At 42.0% G+C, this 20,025-nt stretch overlaps 1 protein-coding gene across 1 annotated transcript; it reads right to left on the bottom strand.

Annotated features, from left to right (window-relative positions):
* Positions 1–309: 309 nt before the first annotated feature.
* Positions 310–12,290, bottom strand: LOC106582103 (atypical chemokine receptor 3). Its single transcript, XM_014164847.2, has 2 exons — positions 12,088–12,290; positions 310–4,214 (listed from the first exon to the last, which is right to left on the bottom strand). Exon 2 carries the CDS (start codon positions 4,169–4,171, stop codon positions 3,035–3,037), a length of 1,137 nt encoding a protein of 378 aa, XP_014020322.2. The 5' UTR covers positions 4,172–4,214; positions 12,088–12,290; the 3' UTR covers positions 310–3,034.
* Positions 12,291–20,025: the final 7,735 nt, after the last annotated feature.

The raw sequence follows: 20,025 nt of genomic DNA, 5'->3' as shown, positions 1-20,025 counted from the left end.
GTCATGATAAGCATTGTAAAAGCACTGCGTATGTTGCAGCCGTGCTTCATAACTGAACCGTTACGGCTAGGATACAGGATATAATTAAACGTTATAAATGACTTAGTCCACTTATTGGCCACATAAAGTTATACAGTTGAAAATGTGTCTGGTTGAATGTGGCCGTGCTAATGCACTCCAGTCAGAGCTGCCATACATAAAGGTGTCCAGTGATGCAGTAAACCCAGGTTACGTTTCACTACTTGTTACTTTAATTAAAAGGCTCTGATTAAAGTAATAACACAAAGCAAAAGAACTTCAGACACGAGATTCATTTTTGGTATTTAATAAGTAACAAAATCCATAACATACAAAATATCAATGGAATGCCTCTTCTTGTAGACACATGTTGGTGTCCTTTGCTTTCTCTTTTAATAATGACTGCTAGGATTGGAATTCTCACAATGTAACAGGATACATATGTATCCAATCAGATGACACTATAACTTCATGGCAACGGATCAAACAAAACATGCTTGTTACCACAGACAGACAGAAATAGCATAATTTGGTTAGAAACTGTGTGAGTCACACTGTTTTCACTATAATAGCTGGACTCGTGTCTCAGAGTCAGTGACTCTCATTTACAATGAGGCAACTTCATGAACACAACTTCTGAATCCACAACATATGAACTACGATTAACAAACAAAACTACAGATGTAGGATCTTAAATTGACCAGTTTGTCATAGCAAAATAATCCCGCAGTAACAGGATTTGAATGTTTAGTCCATAGTGCTTGGTCGGTGGTTAGACTATTAGCTAGACATGTAGAGTGCGATACTGTTCATACAGTATATGACCCATTTCAAGAAGCTAGGCGTATGTCATACATCACTACTTCACATAAGAGGTATTTGAAAGTTTATTTTTATTTTTATCAAAATGCGTTTTTTTGTGTGAACTTTCATGTGCCTTAATAACAAATGTGTATGCCATCTGTAAATACAAATAAAATGGTTAAATTACAAGCCTAGTTGTTTTAGCTACGGAAGAAGACAGGAACCTTCCCGCTAGCGATGATTGGCTGAGATAATGAATAGGCTGGACATGCAGAGAAATTAGTTGGGATTGGTCTGCCATGTAGCATGCTTCTGTCTATAACATGAAAGTGCTGCTACTGCTCTCAACAACATTGCTGCCCAGAATTTATCAGGAGCTATCGACTAAGATCTGTGGAAAAAAGTTGTGATGGACTACTTTCTGCACACGGTCAGTGTGAACTGGAGTGACTTGACACAACAACGGGAAAAATAAGCTGTAGTTAACTACAAACCAAACGGAAAAGACAAGCTGCCGTGAAGCGTTCATCCATGCATTTCATCTATGGTGGCTTGCTATGACAATCCGTTTGTACTGTAGCTATGGGTGGGATTATGGTTTATTGTTTAGCTAATTAACTAGCATTCTCACTTCGCAAGAGAATTATATCATGACCGATCAAGTTAGCCAGGTGTGTCTGGGGGTGATTTCATGAACAGACAGTAGTGACCCATCCACTTAGTTAGGTGTGTCTGGGGGTGATTTCATGAACAGACAGTAGTGACCCATCCACTTAGTTAGGCGTGTCTGGGGGTGATTTCATGAACAGACAGTAGTGACCCATCCACTTAGTTAGAAGTGTCTGGGGGGTGTTTATAGCATTTATTTCACATGACCCTTAATTTAGACAAATGTCTGGGTAATCATCAACTTATAATTATAAAATATCATTATCTGGACACTTTCAAAGTTAGGTTAGGATATAGGCCAAGGACTAGATAAAGTGTATTTTTACCTGGAGTTTTTCCTTCTTTTAGGCTACTACTTAAACCACTTTTAGTCTTGAAATCTTTGGTTGTTTACTACACTACCTAACTCACTCTGTTTAGCACATGGCCTCACATGTGAATCCTTAAAGAGATGGGTAGAGCTAAGGCTTCTGAATATGAGTAGACAAAGAAGAGCTCTCCAATAGGTGTACCAAACCATTCAAGGGCCATTTTCTCAAAAGTGGGGTTACAAGTTTATCAACTTTCAAAGCAGAATTACTTCCCCATTTTTTTCTCAACTGCAGTGTATAGTATACCATTTTATCCAATGTAAAAAAACACAATTTAAAATGTTGTTACATAAGACCAAATCGAGGCGGTGGGTCTCATAAGCATGTGTTAGTGGTTTTCAATAAATCTATGTAAATTAATATGTGGTGATTAAGATCCTACATCTGTACATAAACAATGCCAAATGTGAAAGTATTTTATAATATGTACAAAAATACAGTATATAGAAAGTTGAATAATAACAATCTAACAATTATAATATATGTATTTCAATGCCCTTCTAACTATTTACAAAGTGGATTTTGAGGTGTCACACAAGCACACACACACACACACGCACTCACGCACATACACACACCTCTAGCAGTTATATAGGACTCTTCAGACAGACAAACTGGGATTGGTATGTCTTGAAGTAGAGAGAGAGATTGAGAGAGAGAGTGTGTCTGTGTCGCCATGACTACAATGGCACTACTTCAGAAGCACTTTAGAACAGTCTGTTTGTCAGACAGAAAATCTACTCTTCCACTCAATATAAGTGCTTTTCTCCAGACATCATTAGTTTGAGTTGATAATGGCCTGCAACTGCAGTCCCTCACACCATCCTTATTAGGAATGCACGGTAGCAGGAGAAATACCCAGGTAGCTTCTGTGAGGGGAATGTTGGATTATAAATAATGTTTGGTTTGCTTCAGATGAGGGCACACATACTTGTGGCAGTGATGAAGTTTGTGTACAGCCTAGGCTTTGGGCAAGGTTATTTGTTATGCTCTAGTTGTTAAGACACATATTTCATTTTGTTCTGATGTGAGGGCCCAAATTTAGCCTATATAGGTTATCATGGGTTACTGCATTTTAGGTCATTTCAATCATTTTGGGTCAGGTGGACAGACTATGTTCTAGAGTTCTGTGGTGTGTTCTGAAGTTCCAGGGTGTGCTCTAGAGTTCAGTCTCAGATCTGTGGTGGGTTCTCCATGGCGACGGCAGAGTACTCTGTCTCAGAGACGTGGGGCTGCTCTATGAGCCTGGTCAGGCCTGTACGTGTTGAGTACTTAAAGATAAAGGCCTTCATCAGGTCATAGCGATAGTTCCTGTTGATGAAGTTGTAGAGGATGGGGTTGAAGCAGCAGTGGAGCAGGGACAGACACTGGGTGAGGTGCAGGGCCACGTAGAGGGCGTTCTCCAGCCCACAGCTCAGAGGAACCAGGCCCAGCAGGGAGAGGGCATCGGCCAGGAGCACTCCGTGGTAGGGCCCCCAGCAGCCCAGGAATACCACGGTATAGGCCAGGATCACCCTGCGACTCACACGGCGATCCTGCTCCACCGCCGAGGAGGAACAGGAGGAGGAGGAGAGGGCTTGGGCCAGGAGGGCATAGGCCAGAGCGATGACAGGGAAGGGTAGAACGAAACCAAGCAGGATGAAGCTCAGCTGAACTCCCACCATCCACTCCCTGGAGTGTTCCTCTGGGTACACCGGCCTGCACAGCACTACCTCCCCGTGTGATGACCTCACCGCCTGCAGGAAGTAGGTATCGGGCAGGGAGGCCACCAGAGCCAGGAGCCACACCCCTACGCACACGCTGCGGCGAATCAGCTTCCGGCGTCGGCCCCCATTCTCACTGTCGGCGGGCCGTGTCACGCTCAGGTAGCGGTCGACACTCATACAGGCCAGGAAGAAGATGGAGCTGAAGAGGTTAACAGAGAAGAGCAGGTGGGTGAGCTTACACGCCACCTCGCCGAAGGGCCAGTGGCCATGCTGCGCCAGGGAACTCACCCACACAGGCAGCGTGACGCACACGCACAGGTCAGCCGCCGCCAGGTGGGCGATGTAGAGGTGGGTCTCATGGCGAGGGGAGGAGCTGGAGGTGGTGCGCTGGGAGCGGACATTGACCCAGAGGACGAGGCCGTTGGCGGCCAAACCGACCACGAAGATGAAGATGTAAAGGATGCACATGGAGTGGAGCAGGGCGCTGCGGTCAAACGCTGTTGGACACCCGACCATCTCCACACGCGTCCCGTTCTCCAGGAGGCCCGTGAGGTTCAGGTCCTCCCAAGTGTCCAGCAGCTCAACCAAATCAAAGCTGCTCATCCTTCTGCTGGGAACGATCACACACACCTCACGGACCTGGGATCTGTAGAGACAAGAAGGCAGCAGCCCATCATTCCTGATATCACTTGGTCTGCTTGGAACTAAATATCAACATAAAATGCCGTCAGAAAGTATTCATAGCCCTTGACTTGTTCCACATTTTGTTGTGTTACAGCCTGAATTCAAAATGGATTAAATAGATTTTTTTCTCTCACCCATCCACACACACACACACACACAAAACCCCAAAATGAAAAATCAAAAACATGTTTTTAGAAATATTTGCAAATGCATTGAAAATAATATACAGAAATATCTAACTTACATAGAGACCAGTCAAAAGTTTGGACACACCTACTCATTCAAGGGTTTTTTCTACATTGTAGAATAATAGTGAAGACATCAAAACTGTGAAATAAAACATATGGAATCATGTAGTAACCAAAGAAGTGTTAAACAAATCAACATATATTTTATATTTGAAATTCTTCAAAGTAGCCACCCTTTGCACACTCTTGGCATTCTCTCAACCAGATTCACCTGGAATGCTTTTCCAACAGTCTTGAAGGAGTTCCCACATATGCTGAGCCCTTTTTGGCTGCTTTTTCTTACATACAGAAGAAAGCCTTATTTGGTAAAAGACAAAGTCCATATCATGGCAAGAACAGCTCAAATAAGCAAAGAGAAATGACAGTCCATCATTACTTTAAGAAATGAAGGTCAGTTAATGCAGAACATTTCAAGAACTTTGAAAGTTTCTTCAAGTGCAGTCGCAAAACCATCAAGCGCTATGATGAAATTGGCTCTCATGACGACCGCAACAGTTACCTCTGCTGCAGAGGATAAGTTCATTAGAGTTACCAGCCCCAGAAATGTCAGCCCAAATAAATGCTTCACAGAGTTCAAGTAACAGACATCTCAACATCAACTGTTCAGATGAGACTGCGGGAATCAGGTCTTCATGGTCGAATTGCTGCAAAGAAACTACTGCTAAAGGACACCAATAAGAAAAAGAGACTTGCTTGGGCCAAGAAACATGAGCAATCTGTCCTTTTGAGATTTTTGGTTCCAACCGCCGTGTCTTTGTGAGACGTAGAGTAAGTGAACCGATGATCTCTGCATGTGTGGTTCCCACCATGAAGCATGGAGGAGGTGTGATGGTGTGGGGGGTGCATTGTTGGTGACACTGATTTATTTAGAATTCAAGGAACACTTAACCAGCATGGCTACCACAGCATTCTGTAGCAATACGACATCCCATCTGGTTTGCACTTAGTGGGACTATCATTTCTTTTTCAACCGGACAATGACCCAACTCACCTCCAGGCTGTGTAAGGGCTATTTGACCAAAAAGGAGAGTGATGGAGTGCTGCATCAGATGGCCTGGCCTCCACAATCACCTGACCTCAACCAAATTGAGATGGTCTGGGATGAGTCGTACTGCAGAGTGAAGGAAAAGCAGCCAACAAGTGCTCAGCATATGTGGGAACTAATTCAAGACTGTAGGAAAGCATTCCAGGTGAATCTGCTTGAGAGAATGCCAAGAGTGTGCCAAGAGTGTGCAAAGCTGTCATCACGGTAAAGGGTGGATACTTTGAAGAATCTCAAATATAGAATATATTTTGATTTGTTTAACACTTTTTTGGTTATTACATGATTCCATGTGTGTCATTTCACAGTTTTGATGTCTTCACTATTATTCTACCATGTAGAAAATAGTAAAAATAAAGAAAAACCCTTGAATGTGTAGGTGTGTCCAAACTTTTGACTCATACTGTAAGTATTCACACCCCAGAGGCAATATATGTTACAATCACCTTTGGCAGCTATTACAGCTGTGAGTCTTTCTGTGTAAGTCTCTAAGAGCTTTGAACACGTGGATTGTAGAATATTTGCACATTATTCTTTAAAAAATTCTTCAAGCTCTGTCAAGTTGCTTGTTGATTATTGCTAGACAGCCATTTAAGTCTTACCATAGATTTGCAAGCCGATTTAAGACAAAACTGTAACTAGGACACTCAAGAACATTCAATAACGTCTTGGTAACCACTCCAGTATACAGTATATTTGTCCTTGTGTTTTCGGTTATTGTCCTGCTGAAAGGTGAATTTGTCTCCCAGTGTCTGTTGAAAAGCCGACTGAACAAGGTTTTTCTCTAGGATTTTGCCTGTGCTTAGCTCTATTCCGTTTCTTTTTATCCCGTCCGCCCCAAAATAAACCTTGTCTTTGCCGATAACAAGCATACCCATAACATGATGCAGCCACCAGCATGCTTGAAAATATGAAAAGTGATACTCAGTGATGTGTTGTGTTGGATTTGCCCCAAACATAACACTTTGTTATCAGGACATAAGGTACATTTATTTGCCACATGTTTTGCAGTTTTACTATGGTGCATTCTTGCAAACAACAAAAATGTTTCCATTCTGTTATTTAGGTAAGTATTGTTGAGTAACTACAATGTTGTTGATCCATTCTCAGTTTTCACCTATCACAGCCATTAAACTCTAATTGTTTTAAAAAGTCACCATTGACCTCATGGTGAAATCCCTGAGTAGTTTCCTTCTTCTCCCGCAACTGAGTTAGGAAGGACGCCTGTATCTTTGTAGTGACTGCGAGTATTGATACACCATCCAAAGTGTAATTAATAACTTCACCATGCTCAAAGTGATATTCAATGTCTGCTTTTTGTTTTTTACCCATAGGTGTCCTTCTTTGCGAGGCATTGGAAAACCTCCCTGGTCCTTGTATTTGAATTTGTGCTTGAAATAAACTGCTTGATTGAGGGACTGATTGAGATAATTGTATTTGTGGGATATTGAGCAGAGGTAGACAGTCATTCAAAAATCGTGTGCAATGCTATTATTAAAAACAGAGTGAGTCCATGCAACTTATTACGTGACTTGTTAAGCTAATTTTTACTCCTGAACTTATTTAGGCTTGCCACAACATAGGGGTTGAATACTTATTGACTCAAGACATTAAGGCTTTTCATTTTTTATTAATTTGTAAAAAATAACTTTGATATTATGGGGTATTGTGTGTAGGCCTGTGCCACAAAATCTTAATTTAATCCATTTTAAATTAAAGTTGTAATACACCAAAATGTTGTGTGAATTGGGGTGTGAATACTCTGAAGCCACTGAACATCCCAGTTAGCACATAACGTTCTGGGAACCGTATGTTTCTTAGAGCGTGGTTGTCCTATGTTTTTTTTGCATACGACCTTCCCACAACATTCTGGGAACGGTGCAGGATTGATACCCAGGGAGCACATAACATTCTGAGAACTATGTGTTTCTTAGGTTGGAATTTCCGTACATCTGCATAACGTTTCCTACAGGCTTCCTCACGGTTCTATTTAAATTAATGCTCTCAAATTGTTCCAATAACGATAAAAAAAACATTTTCTGTGGGAATGTTTTCTACAGGTTTCCTCATGGTTCTAATTAAAGTAAAGTTCTCAGAACATTCAGAAAATGTTAAGAAACAACGTTTTTCTGTGGGAATTTCAGCACTTCAGCAAAATGTTTTCCACAGGTTTCCTCACGGTCAAGTCATGTTCTCAGAATATTAAGAAACCTTTCCAAAAAAGCCACAAGAAACATTAGTAACATTTAAAAACATATATATACACATCAACAAAACTCCCTCTATCCTGGCCGTGCCCACTAATTGACCACACCTGATCTTAATGAGTGCTTGTTTCTTTTGAAATGGGGTCTGTTTGAATAGACTAAAATGACCAGCTTCGTGAGAGTTAAAAAACATGGCATGCTAGCTCCATCCTAGTGGCGCAGTGGACTAATTTCATGGATAAAGAACAGAAGATGTAATCACTGGTCACTTTAATAATGGAACACTAATCACTTTAATAATGCTTACATAATGCTTTCCTCATTTCATATGTGTATACTGTATTCGATTCTAATGTATTTTAGTCAATGCCACTCCGTCATTGCTCGTCCCAATATTTATATATTTCTTAATTCCATTATTTTACTTTTAGATTTGTCTGTATTGTTGTGAATTGTTAGATATTACTGCATTGTTGGAGCTAGGAACACAAGCATTTCGCTACACCCGCAATAACATCTGCTAAATATGTGTATGTGACCAATAAAATGTGATTTGATTTGAGATCATAGGTTTGAATCTCGCTGACGACGTTCCACAATAAAAAAATGTGTTTGCATGATTAATGCCTAAGCAAATGAATGTCCATGTGTACTGTGTGTGCTTGGAGTTCAAAACAGTTAACCTAAGCTATCAGTAATATTGAAATATTTAGTGAAAGTTAATTTAGTTATTCAAAAACCTCCAAATAACCTTAACATTTCATTCAAAACATTTAGAGAATGTTATTTAATAAACTTAAAAAAACCTATAATTTCCGTTATCCGAACGTTAATAAAACCTCCTAGGAAAACCTTCAGGGAGCCATAGTAAAATGTTCTCAGAACCCCACTGCAACGTTAAAATGCATGTTCCCAGAAAAGGCTACATTTTCTCTTCCGTTCTCTTCCGTTTAAAAATCTTTATGTTTTAACGGTCAGGAAACGTATGGCTTCGTTCCCAGAACTAATGGGAAACCAAAAACGTGCTTTCCCACAACTTCAGAGGAAACAATGTGCTAGCTGGGATGTCTCTCAATCTGTCTGTTTGGAACCAGGCATCAACATACATACAACATGTCACAGTAAATGTTTGAATTATATTTAGTGAGTGCTGCCCTGAGTTCCCTTGGCTTTTCATTAATGAGACCTCAACCAATCAGTCTATTTCTGGGGCAGAGTAAGATCAGAAAATCTATTTACTTCTACACAGAGCACTGCATTCTATGGTATTTACTTCTACAGAGAGCACTGCATTCTATGGTATTAAGTTATACACAGAGCACTGCATTCTATGGCATTTACTTCTACAGAGAGCACTGTATTCTATGGTATGTTATGAGATCCAATAAGCATCCAAATGAAATGTACAAAAAAAAAAAGCTTTTTATGATATGCCACCTGATTCCAAATAATCTAAATGTAGTTAACACTTAAAAAACTGCTTTATGAGTTCATAAAGACTGTTGTTTTGGGATGATTGAGGAATGACTGAAAACTCTGTATCTTTTTATGTCCAGTCAGAGGGCAGCACCAGCTACAGTATGTTTAGTCCCAAAACAGATCAAATGTGAGGCAATAGGATCTGGATCCAGTGTCAGTCGTAATGGTAAACCTGATGTCGCTTTAAAAACATGTTTTCCATTGATGTGCATGCAAGGAAATATTTTCCCGTGTGCCACTGCTCCTCCAGAAATAAAGCGAGGGAAGGAGAGAGAAGACAGATTTGTTATAACCACAACATCATCTGAAAACATCTGAGGCTAATCATATACATTATACAAACACACGCAAAGGGATCCTACACACTCATGCATGCACATCATGTACACATATGGACACACACTGCTCTCTGTTTTATGTATACCAGGGTCACAACACAACCTCTGACCTCTCTGTACAGTATGTCTGATTGGTCATTTTACGCTCTAGCTTGATGTCTCTCTTCCCATGACAGACACAACATGACGAGTGAGAGGTGAGGGGTTAAAGGTGAAAGGTCAGACATGAGCCATCAGTGATTTAATCCTCCTGTTCCTTATGATTGACATGCATGTCCACAGACTGTGAGACATCAGAGCGGGGTTACCGAGGGGTTTAACTAGAAACGGTCCAGACACGGTCAAAGACAGGTCTGCGACCGCTGGGCGATACAGCAGGTTAAAGTGCATCGAAACGTGACTGCTTAGAGCAGCTGTGCGTGTGAGCTCAGTGAGAGTGTGTGACCGCATGGCCCATGCCAAACTGTCTGTGATTCCACAGGAGACCATGTTGACAGTGGAGAAGGGAGGGCCTATCTGGCTGAATGTGTTGTTGCACATGTCTGTAGCAGTGGCCCATTGGCGTGTGTGTGTTATGACTGCCTCTAGTTTCAGCTGATTCTATCAGTGATCAAGGAGCTATTCAATTGATTGCTCTTTTCATTTTTATTTGGCCCTTCACCCCTGGCACACAACCACTTGCCCTTTACTACAGTAGAATTTTAATTTTCTGTTTTAGAGGGATGGTGTAGTATAACTCAGGCCCTCATACATAAGTGTCCCTATAATTCACCTCTATTATATGGTAAACAGAAACACCTGAGGTGCCAGCTCACGTCACATCTCTCTGATCCATTATCCCCTTCACACTCAGCCCATCTGATAACACACACACACCCACACACACACACACAGCAGCAGAACACTGCACTGATAAGCACTCCCTCTCCCCCTTTCTGTCTGTCTCTCTCTCTCTCCTCATCTCCCTCTCTCTCCTCACATTATCTGCCCCTCAAACTCTCATTACAAGTAACTGGGGAATACTCAGATCACAAACCTTTAGTTTCACCATACTCCAAATACCCAATAAGGCCGAGCTGGTTGCAACATAGAACATGAGAGCCTGTATGAACATGAGCATTATATGTTCCCCCTTACTAGCTCGGACTTCGCTGATTTACTATGGAAAAATGTATACTATGACTGTGAATGTGGTTGTCCCACCTAGTTTAAGATGAATGTACTAACTGTAAGTCGCTCTGGATAAAAGCATCTGCTAAATGACTAAAATGTAAATGTATTATATTATACCGTGAGGGATGCGGTATAGATGTAGGATCATAATTTGAGCCACTTTGCTACAGCAGGAAAATAATCCTGCAGTAACAGGAAATGTGAATTATTATGTGTATTATAATTCATTGGTAATTTTGTTGGGGTTGATACATTTTTCGTAAGGGAAAATCAAGTCTGAAATTTCAATGTGGAAATTACAAACTTTAGAAGCCTTTTTAGACCTCAAATACACTACACATTTGCATTTCCTGCAGAGCAGGAAAATTCTCAGCAACAAAATAGTTATCCAATTAAGATCCTACATCTGTATTTTATGATCCCTGGTGATTCCCTATCTGGTTACACATTAGCCAAGCAGCATGCAGGGAAGATGATGCATGCATTCCAATACTGGACAAATAGGGAGCAATGTTTTCATGTGATAATCCAAAACCAGAGAATGCTGCAGGTTGGTTTAGGCTTTTGTCTTGCAAAAGAAAATGACTCAATGGAGAGGGGTCAAGGGAGGGCCCACAAACGTCCCTATATCTGTCAGACCCTATATGAGATGAGGAAGATGAACTTTTTCGTTTTGGTTACATATTTGAATATGGGGAACCTTCGTACCCAAGCGCATTTATTTGCACTTTTCTATGGTATTACATTATCCATGCGTCACAATGCTTATATTTAAAATATATTTCAATTGTATGAGAAAATATGTATATGCTAGGGAACGGATGAATTTACATAAATGAGAAACACACACTTATGTAGAGTTACAATACCGAGTTGTTCTTTATATCCGTACATTGCCATTACGCGCGAGAGAGCACTGAAATAATCCGACGTGACGCTCTTGTAGCCTATCTGAGAACACATTCAATTCCGTAAACCATGTTTAAATCTGCCCTGAAAAGAAACCACATTCCTTATCAAATGCCAGGAGCCTCCGTGTGTAACCTGGCCGCGTTTATTGAACAGGCACTACTAATCCGCGCGTCCCGCTGCGAAAGCCGATGGCCCTTTCTATGGATGGAACGACTTGAGGACATCAGAGGCCAGTAGTCACATCAGGACAATGTTTTAGCCAAAACTCAACACGCAACAATGCACCATTAACTGAAACGTAAAATTGGCTATCGGCTGTCCACGAAACCGAAATGTTAGGAGTGCAGTTGTTTGGCCCGCAACCTCTTGTTATGGAGATGCTCCTGTCAACTGGTTTACCTAGAAACTAAAATGAATGTAAAATAAAATGTCTTACTTGTAATTGAGAAAAAATGCTTTAGCGTGAGCTCTTCGATGAAATTGCACCGCTTCTCCTGGGCGAAGGGGTGTCCAGTTATGCTTTATCCAAGATAGGGAGAGGTGGTGGTTGTGAGCTCTCCGCTATCTGATTCGAATGAGTGGGTGAGTACCCAGTGTCTCTCTCCTCCCAGCGATAGTGAACCTGGCCTCGTGCCTCCCACTGCACTTGTTAATATAGGCCTAACCTACTGCGTAGTGATACGCCTCCCAAGGCAGGTCCCAAAACACATTCATTGAAGTTTCTGCCAAGAGCAAAACAAAGGCGTCTGATTTTCACTTTGTCCCACAAACAATTGCCCAATAGTCGAAACACGTTTGTGCTTCATGCAAGCAGGTGGATCTGCACAGAAAATTTTAAAAAATGTATGAAATGTATGTATTCACTACTGTAAGTCGCTCTGGATAAGAGCGTCTGCTAAATGACTAAAATGTAAATGTAAATCTATTGTGTGCAGACTGCCAAAGAGAGATGATAAAGATTGACTTAGTAGACAGTTATTACCTGAGATAGCTCTATGATAGAAATCAATAAGCTACTATTGTGCACATACAGTTTAAGTCAGAAATTTACATACATTTAAACTCAGTTTTTCACAATTCCTGACATTTAATCCTAGTAAAAATGCCCTGTCTTAAGTCAGTTAGGATCACCACTTTATTTTAAGAATGTAAAATGTCAGAATAATAGTAGAGAGAATGATTTATTTCAGCTTTTATTTCTTTCATCACATTCCCAGTGAGTCAGAAGTTTACATACACTCAATTAGTATTTGGTAGCATTGCCTTTAAATTGTTTAACTTGTTTCAGGTAGCCTCTCACAAGCTTCCCACAATAAGTTCGGTGAATTTTGGCCCATTCCTCGTGACAGAGCTGGTGTAACTGAGTCAGGTTTGTAGGCCTCCTTGCTCGCACACACTTTTTCAGTTCTGCCCACAAATTTTCTATAGGATTGAGTTCAGGGCTTTGTGATGACCACTCCAATACCTTGACTTTGTTGTCCTTAAGCCATTTTGCCACAACTTTGGAAGTATGCTTGGGGTCATTGTCCATTTTGAAGACCCATTTGCAACCAAGCTTTAACTTCCTGACTGATGTCTTGAGATGTTGCTTCAATATATCCACATCATTTTTCTTCCTCACGATGCCATCTATTTTGTGAAGTGCACCAGTCCCTCCTGCAGCAAAGCACCCCCACAACATGATGCTGCCACCCCGTGCTTCACGGTTGGGATGGTGTTCTTCAGCTTGCAAGCCTCCCCCTTTTTCCTCCAAACATAACGATGGTCATTATGGCCAAACAGTTCTATTTTTGTTTCATCAGACCAGAGGACATTTCTCCAAAAAGTACGATCATTATCCCCATGTGCAGTTGCAAACCGTAGTCTGACTTTTTTATGGTGGTTTTGGAGCAGTGGCTTCTTCCTTGCTGAATGGCCTTTCAGGTTATGTCGATATAGGACTCGTTTTACTGTGGATAAATATACTTTTGTACCTGTTCCCTCCAGCATCTTCACAAGGTCCTTTGCTGTTGTTCGGGGATTGATTTGCACTTTTCACACCAAAGTACGTTCATCTCTAGGAGACAGACTTCCTGAGCGGTATGACGGCTGCGTGGTTCCATGGTGTTTATACTTGCGTACTATTGTTTGTACAGATTAATGTGGTACCTTCAGGCGTTTGGAAATTGCTCCCAAGGATAAACCAGACTTGTGAAGGTCTACAATTTTTTTCTGAGGTCTTGGCTGATTTCTTTTGATTTTCCCATGATGTCAAGCAAAGAGGCACTGAGTTTTAAGGTAGGCCTTGAAATACATCCACAGGTACACCTCCAATTGACTTAAACTATGTCAGTTAGCCTATCAGAAGCTTCTAAAGCCATTACATAATTTTCTGGAATTTTCCAAGCTGTTTAACGGCACAGTCAACTTAGTGTATGTAAACTTCTGACCCACTGGAATTGTGATACAGTGAATTATAAGTGAAATAATTTGTCTGTAAACAATTGTTGGAAAAATTACTTGTGTCATGCACCAAGTAGATGTCCTAACCAACTTGCCAAAACTATAGTTTGTTAACAAGAAATTTGTGGAGTGGTTGAAAAACGAGTTTTAATTACTCCAACCTCATTTTAGAGAATTTTGCAGTACGTCCAACCGGCCTCATAACCACAGACCACACGTATGACGTTGTGTGGGCGAGTGGTTTGCTGATATTAACAATGTGAACAGAGTGCCCCATGGTGGCGGTGGGGTTATGGTATGGGCAGGCATAAGCTACGGACAATGAACACAATTGCCTTTTATTGATGGGAATTTGAAAGCGCAGACATAACATGACGAGATCCTGAGGTCCATTGTCGTGCCATTCATCCACCGCCATCACCTCATGTTTCAGCATGATAATGCACGGCACCATGTCGTAAGGATCTGTACACAATTCCTGGAAGATGAAAATGTCACAGTTCTTCCATGGCCTGCATGCTAACCAGACATGTCACCCCTCGAACATGTTTGAGATGCTCTGGATCGACGTGTATGACAGTGTGTTCCAGTTCCCGCCAATATCCAACAACTTCGCACAGCCATTGAAGAGGAGTAGGACAACATTCCACAGGCCACAATCAACAACCTGATCAAGTCTATGCGAATGAGATGTGTCGCGCTGCATGAGACAATTGGTGGTTGTGCGTTTGGTGGTTGTGCGTTGGCTGACTGGTTTTCTGATCCACGCCCCTACCTTTTCTTTTAAAGTATTGGTGACCAACAGATGCATATCTGCATTCCCAGTCATGTGAAATCCATAGATTAGTGCCTTATGAATTTATTTCAATTGACTAATTTCCTTATATGAACTGTAACTCAGTAAAATCTTTGAAATTGTTGCATATTGCATTTATATTTTTGTTCAGTATAAATAATACAGTATTTATAAAGTCAGGTGCAGTGTTCTTTTTTTGTTGTCATTTATATTGTTGTTCCCCAGCATTCAGTCTCATTCTGAGCACCAGCATATCCTCTTGGAACCGGCACAAAGCATTGTGGGAGCCGAATGTGTGTTGACTGAGTGCTCACCTGCTTCTCTGTCCCCTATACAGCTGGGCTATCTGTCTAAACAACCAATCACAAAGCATTTAGGCCCCAGTCCATTGTAATAGCCCAGTTTGAGGCATTGACTGTGAAGGGAACTGTGTCTTGAAATGATGCCATCGTTCATTAGACAAATAAGACTGTCAGATATAGATATATCTATATTGACCATCTGATCAAATATGAACTTCTGTCATGATTTCACAAACAGGCTGAGAAGATAAATGTCTGTAAACAAAGCTTATTATATAAGTCTATGAAACAAAGTACAAAGGAATACTATCTTCCACATCATCAATAAACCAAGCAGACCTAGATATTTAACACACGCTCTCATAACGATACAATTAGTCACAGATTGCAGTTACTCTCAGTACATGATTAGACTAATGATACCAATAAATAGTAAAAGCTACAACAACAACATTCATTATGATAATACGCCCTCTATTCAATGATCTCTCCTCTGAAATATGACTATTACGTCACATGGCCACTGATCTCTAATCAGGGAGTACTCTGACCTCATAAAGGACCAATAGAGTGGATGCAGTAGTATTGTTTCTGTGCGGGTTGAAAGGGAGTCCCCAGTACTCACGCATATCCATTGTCCTCGGTATCAAGGGGGGGATATAGGAAGTGTATTAGATAAGCATCTGTGGTCCTTAAACCGCTGCCAACCTCTGTTCTACAGTAACCATCACACACACACAGAGAGAGAGAGAGAGAGAGAGAGAGAGAGAGAGAGAGAGAGAGAGAGAGAGAGAGAGACCGGCGGACGAAGTGGTTCCTCTGAGACCCCGGCTGCCAGGCTGGATGTTTGTGTGTGTATCTGCAAACGTCTGTGTGTGTGTGTGTGTGTGTGTGTGTGTGTGTGTGTGTGTGTGTGTGTGTGTGTGTGTGTGTGTGTGTGTGTGTGTGTGTGTGTGTGTGTGTGTGTGTGTGTGTGTGTGCGCATCCGTGTCTGTGCGTGCAGCTGCAGAGCTAAAACAACAATTCCCACAGTACTGTGTATTCAAAACATTCCAAGCAACAGGTGTATTAATACCTAAAGTCTAATGGACTAAACCGGCCTCTGATATTAGAAGGGTAGGCCTACCATACACAAACAGCAATCAGGGACACAGCGAGTTCCTTTTCTCCTTTAGAAGACAAAAGCCATACTAATTTGTCACTGATTATTGGTTAAAGGTTGAACACAGAATGAACAGTTGTAGACGTGTTCCTGTAAGGTTTATTTACCAGTCTTTAATCTAGTTCAGAAGGTGACTGTTATGAGTCCTGTGGGGGGGCTAGATTACTGTAATACGTATTTAATGATGTATCCTGGGAAACCAAAGCTGCTCTTTCTGTAATCATAACTGAGTGTGTGTGAGAGCGAGAGCGAGAGTGAGAGAGAGAGAGAGAGTGCGAGAGCGAGAGAGAAAGAGAGAGAAAGAGTGAGAGAGAGAGCACGAGAGTGAGAGAGAGAGAGAGAGTGAGTGAGAGTGAGAGAGAGAGCCGAGAGCGAGAGCGAGAGAGAGAGAGAAAGATTGAGAGAGACAATCAGAGACAGAGACAGAATAGGAGACAGACAAAGAGAAATAGAGCGTGGTGTCTGAGTCCAGGTAACTGTTTATTTCTCAACTGGCTTAAGACATTATTTCTGTTTGAGTTCACTTATACACTGTTTAAATAGGAGCTGTTCTGATCTGTGGTCTCGTAGTTTAGTTATGTTCAACAGTGGACAGGGTGGTCACTGTAAACAGTCCTCATGTTGCACTGCTCAGGGTCATCATGGACTGGCCTCACACAAAATGAAAACAAAGATTTAGAGATAGGGAGAGATGGAGGATAGACAGCAAGACACAGAAACCAGAAAAAGAGGCAGAAAGAGAAAAAGTGAAGAACCCTTCATATTAAGTCCTCTTCAGTGTGGCATTGTCCTTTTACCCTGTACCCAATAGGAGGGCTGAGAGAGAGGTACTCTATTTTAGTGAAAATCTCCATTCAGAAGGTCCCTCTCCAACCCCAAGTACATTATTCACACTGACCCTCTCTTTCCCCTTCCTAAACCCCATACTCCTCACCCTGTCTCCACCCTCACTATGCAATTACCTCACCACAAAAAGCCTCACCCCCTCTCTACCTCCCCATTCTCCACATCTTCTCTCCCTCTCCAACTTCACTCATTCTGTTTCATCCCTGAGATGAGAGACAACATAATTCCATGTTTTTGTGTGTTGAAGAGATGGGAGGTGCTATCCTAGACATGTGATTTCTGTAGGTGTTACGTTGTTGTGTGTGTTTCATAAGAAAATGTAACCCTGTGATGATGATGTTGTTGTTTAGTGTGTGTAGGAGGATATTCATTTGATTCTGTGTTCTGGGTCAGGCTCATGCAGGTGTGTGTGTGTTTGGCAGAGAGTGTTCCTATCAGGTAGCACGGTCATAAAGACATTCCACACTCTGAGTGTCCCTCACAGCAACCTTGAATGGACCGCAGCTGAAACCTGATAACTGACTAAATGTCAAACATGCCGGAAAGGCCAGCCTTTACCCAGATGCTTTGTTGTAGAGGTATACAGGTGTGAAATGCTTAATACTTACCTCTTCTCAGTTTACCTCTCGCTCGAAATGTCTTAGTAGTCACTGCCTCTCTTTCTCTCTCTCCTTCTTTCACCTTCTCCATCAGTCTGTCGACTATGTTTACTTGTTCAGTCACTCACAGCCCCTATGTACTGCTGTCCTAAAAACATCTCATCCAGCCTAGGGACCACTCTAGGGATATCTATCAGTCTACCATCCCAGTGAAATAACTGGAGAAAGCGGATTCTGCCTCGAGCTTCATTCATCTGAATATGACCTCTATGAATGAGGGTTCACCCGGGGTGTATTCATTACACCGATTCTGTCGCAAAAAAATGTTGTCTGTTGTAAAACGTTTTGAAACAGATGAAACGTTTTGCAACAGAACCGGCGTAATGAATACACCCCAGGCTGTGACTACCACAGGCTCTGCCTACCACACACACGCATGCAGGCACACACACACATGCACTCAACCACGCACACACACCTTTATGCTCTGTAACTCCATATGATATATAGCCCATTAGGTCCATGTAGATAATAGGTAATAACTCTGAACAGGTGTTCCCTGAGGGCTCAGAGTGTGTCCACTACGGATCAGTGAGTGAGCGCTGACAGGCAGACTCTCTCAACAGGACAAGACAGGGTGTACGCTCCAAAAGCGTTCCCTATATGCTAACAGCACTAATCCCGTAATCCTATCCCGGCGTTCCTGACGTCTGCCCCGGAGAATGCCGGTTTTACACACTGCAGACCGAGAGAGTTCACAGATAAGGTGGCTGACTTTTGGCTCTTTTGTGCTGTCAAACAGTGAATGAAAAATGAACCACCTCAGGACTCTGCTGGAATGTGCAGTCTTTTTAAACACCTCTTGACAGAGATGAGGGAAACAAAATAATCCTTGCTCACAGCCACAGGTACCTTGTCACCACAGCCTAGAGGGCTCAACGTTGTGTTACATTGCCTGGGTAAACTAACCAGCCACTGGTGAGTTATGAACATCTAAACAGGCATCTAAACAGACTGTCTATACTGTCAACAAAAAGACCATCCAATCTTTGAGATCTGAATCGACTACATTCCTTATTCAAACTGAAAAAACAGAGTTTAGCAACAGCAGACATAAACATACATGGGGGAGCCAACACTCAGCTTAATAGGATACAAAGAATGACTCAAACAGCTTGACAGAATAAATTACATAAAGAAATGTATACACCCAGCTATGTGGACGGATCATACAGCTGGAACATAAAACCTGCACTATAATACAGTAATCAGAAGTATCTAGTCCCCTAGCTAGCACATTTGGTTCCTTGGAAGTTGTGGGAATGTATGTTTTTGGTTTCATATTGGTATGTGCTAGCTGGGTCCTTACTCCAATGATAGAGTACAAATGATTTGAGTTGCCAGGGTAAAAATCACGTGATGGAAAGTTACCTCTGGCTATTTCTCTCCATCCCAGGTGGTTCCCATTCGTGGTTTTACCCTCCGATGGTCCACAAGGGTGAACACAGTGCTACGGGGCGATTACGGCCAGGATGTGGCAACCCAACCGCCATCTGGAGTTGAGCCCTGTGCGCCTAGAGCTCCTAGTGAGGGATAGGAGTGCTAACACTCCCATTCATCCATCCTCCCTCTCTCTTCTCTCTGTTCTCTCCATTCCTCCCTCAGGGCTTGTTTATGACCAAGTGCTTAACTTATGTTACATTGTAAATACAGTAATATCACTGTGTGCATCCATTACTCACTGACGAGGGATATGACGGATGATGTAGTGTTTTGTAGTTTTAGACTATGTGGTGATATGCATCAGCAAAGCTACATGTGTAAGAGAGAGAGAGAGAGAGAGAGAGATAGTTAGATAGAGAGGCAGAGAGAGAGAGAAAGACAGGCACAGAGACAGAGAAAGCGAGAGAGTGACAGGGACATAGAGGGAGATAGGGCGGGAGAGAGAGTGACAGAGACAGAGGGAGAGAGAGAGTGTGCAGTTCTGCCCGTTTCTCCCATCAGTCCCCAGACTCTGCTGTAGATAGTGTGGTAGGGGGCTGACGAGATCTGCTTCTCATTACAGCATAGAGGGGCTTTAGAGAGGATTCTAATGGCTGACTCCAGTCTTAACCCTGTCACTCCAAACCTGCTCTGACAGCCCCAACCACCAAGGCTGCACTGAGCCTCCCAGTCGCACTCACACTCTACCATTAAATATGAAACAGCCTGTCACTGTCTCATGTCA

Source organism: Salmo salar, chromosome ssa21 (genome assembly GCF_905237065.1).
Source record: "Salmo salar chromosome ssa21, Ssal_v3.1, whole genome shotgun sequence".
NCBI classification, from domain to species: Eukaryota; Metazoa; Chordata; class Actinopteri; order Salmoniformes; family Salmonidae; genus Salmo; species Salmo salar.
Note: the sequence above shows the minus strand (reverse complement) of the source record. Positions and strands in the feature narration are given on the sequence as shown.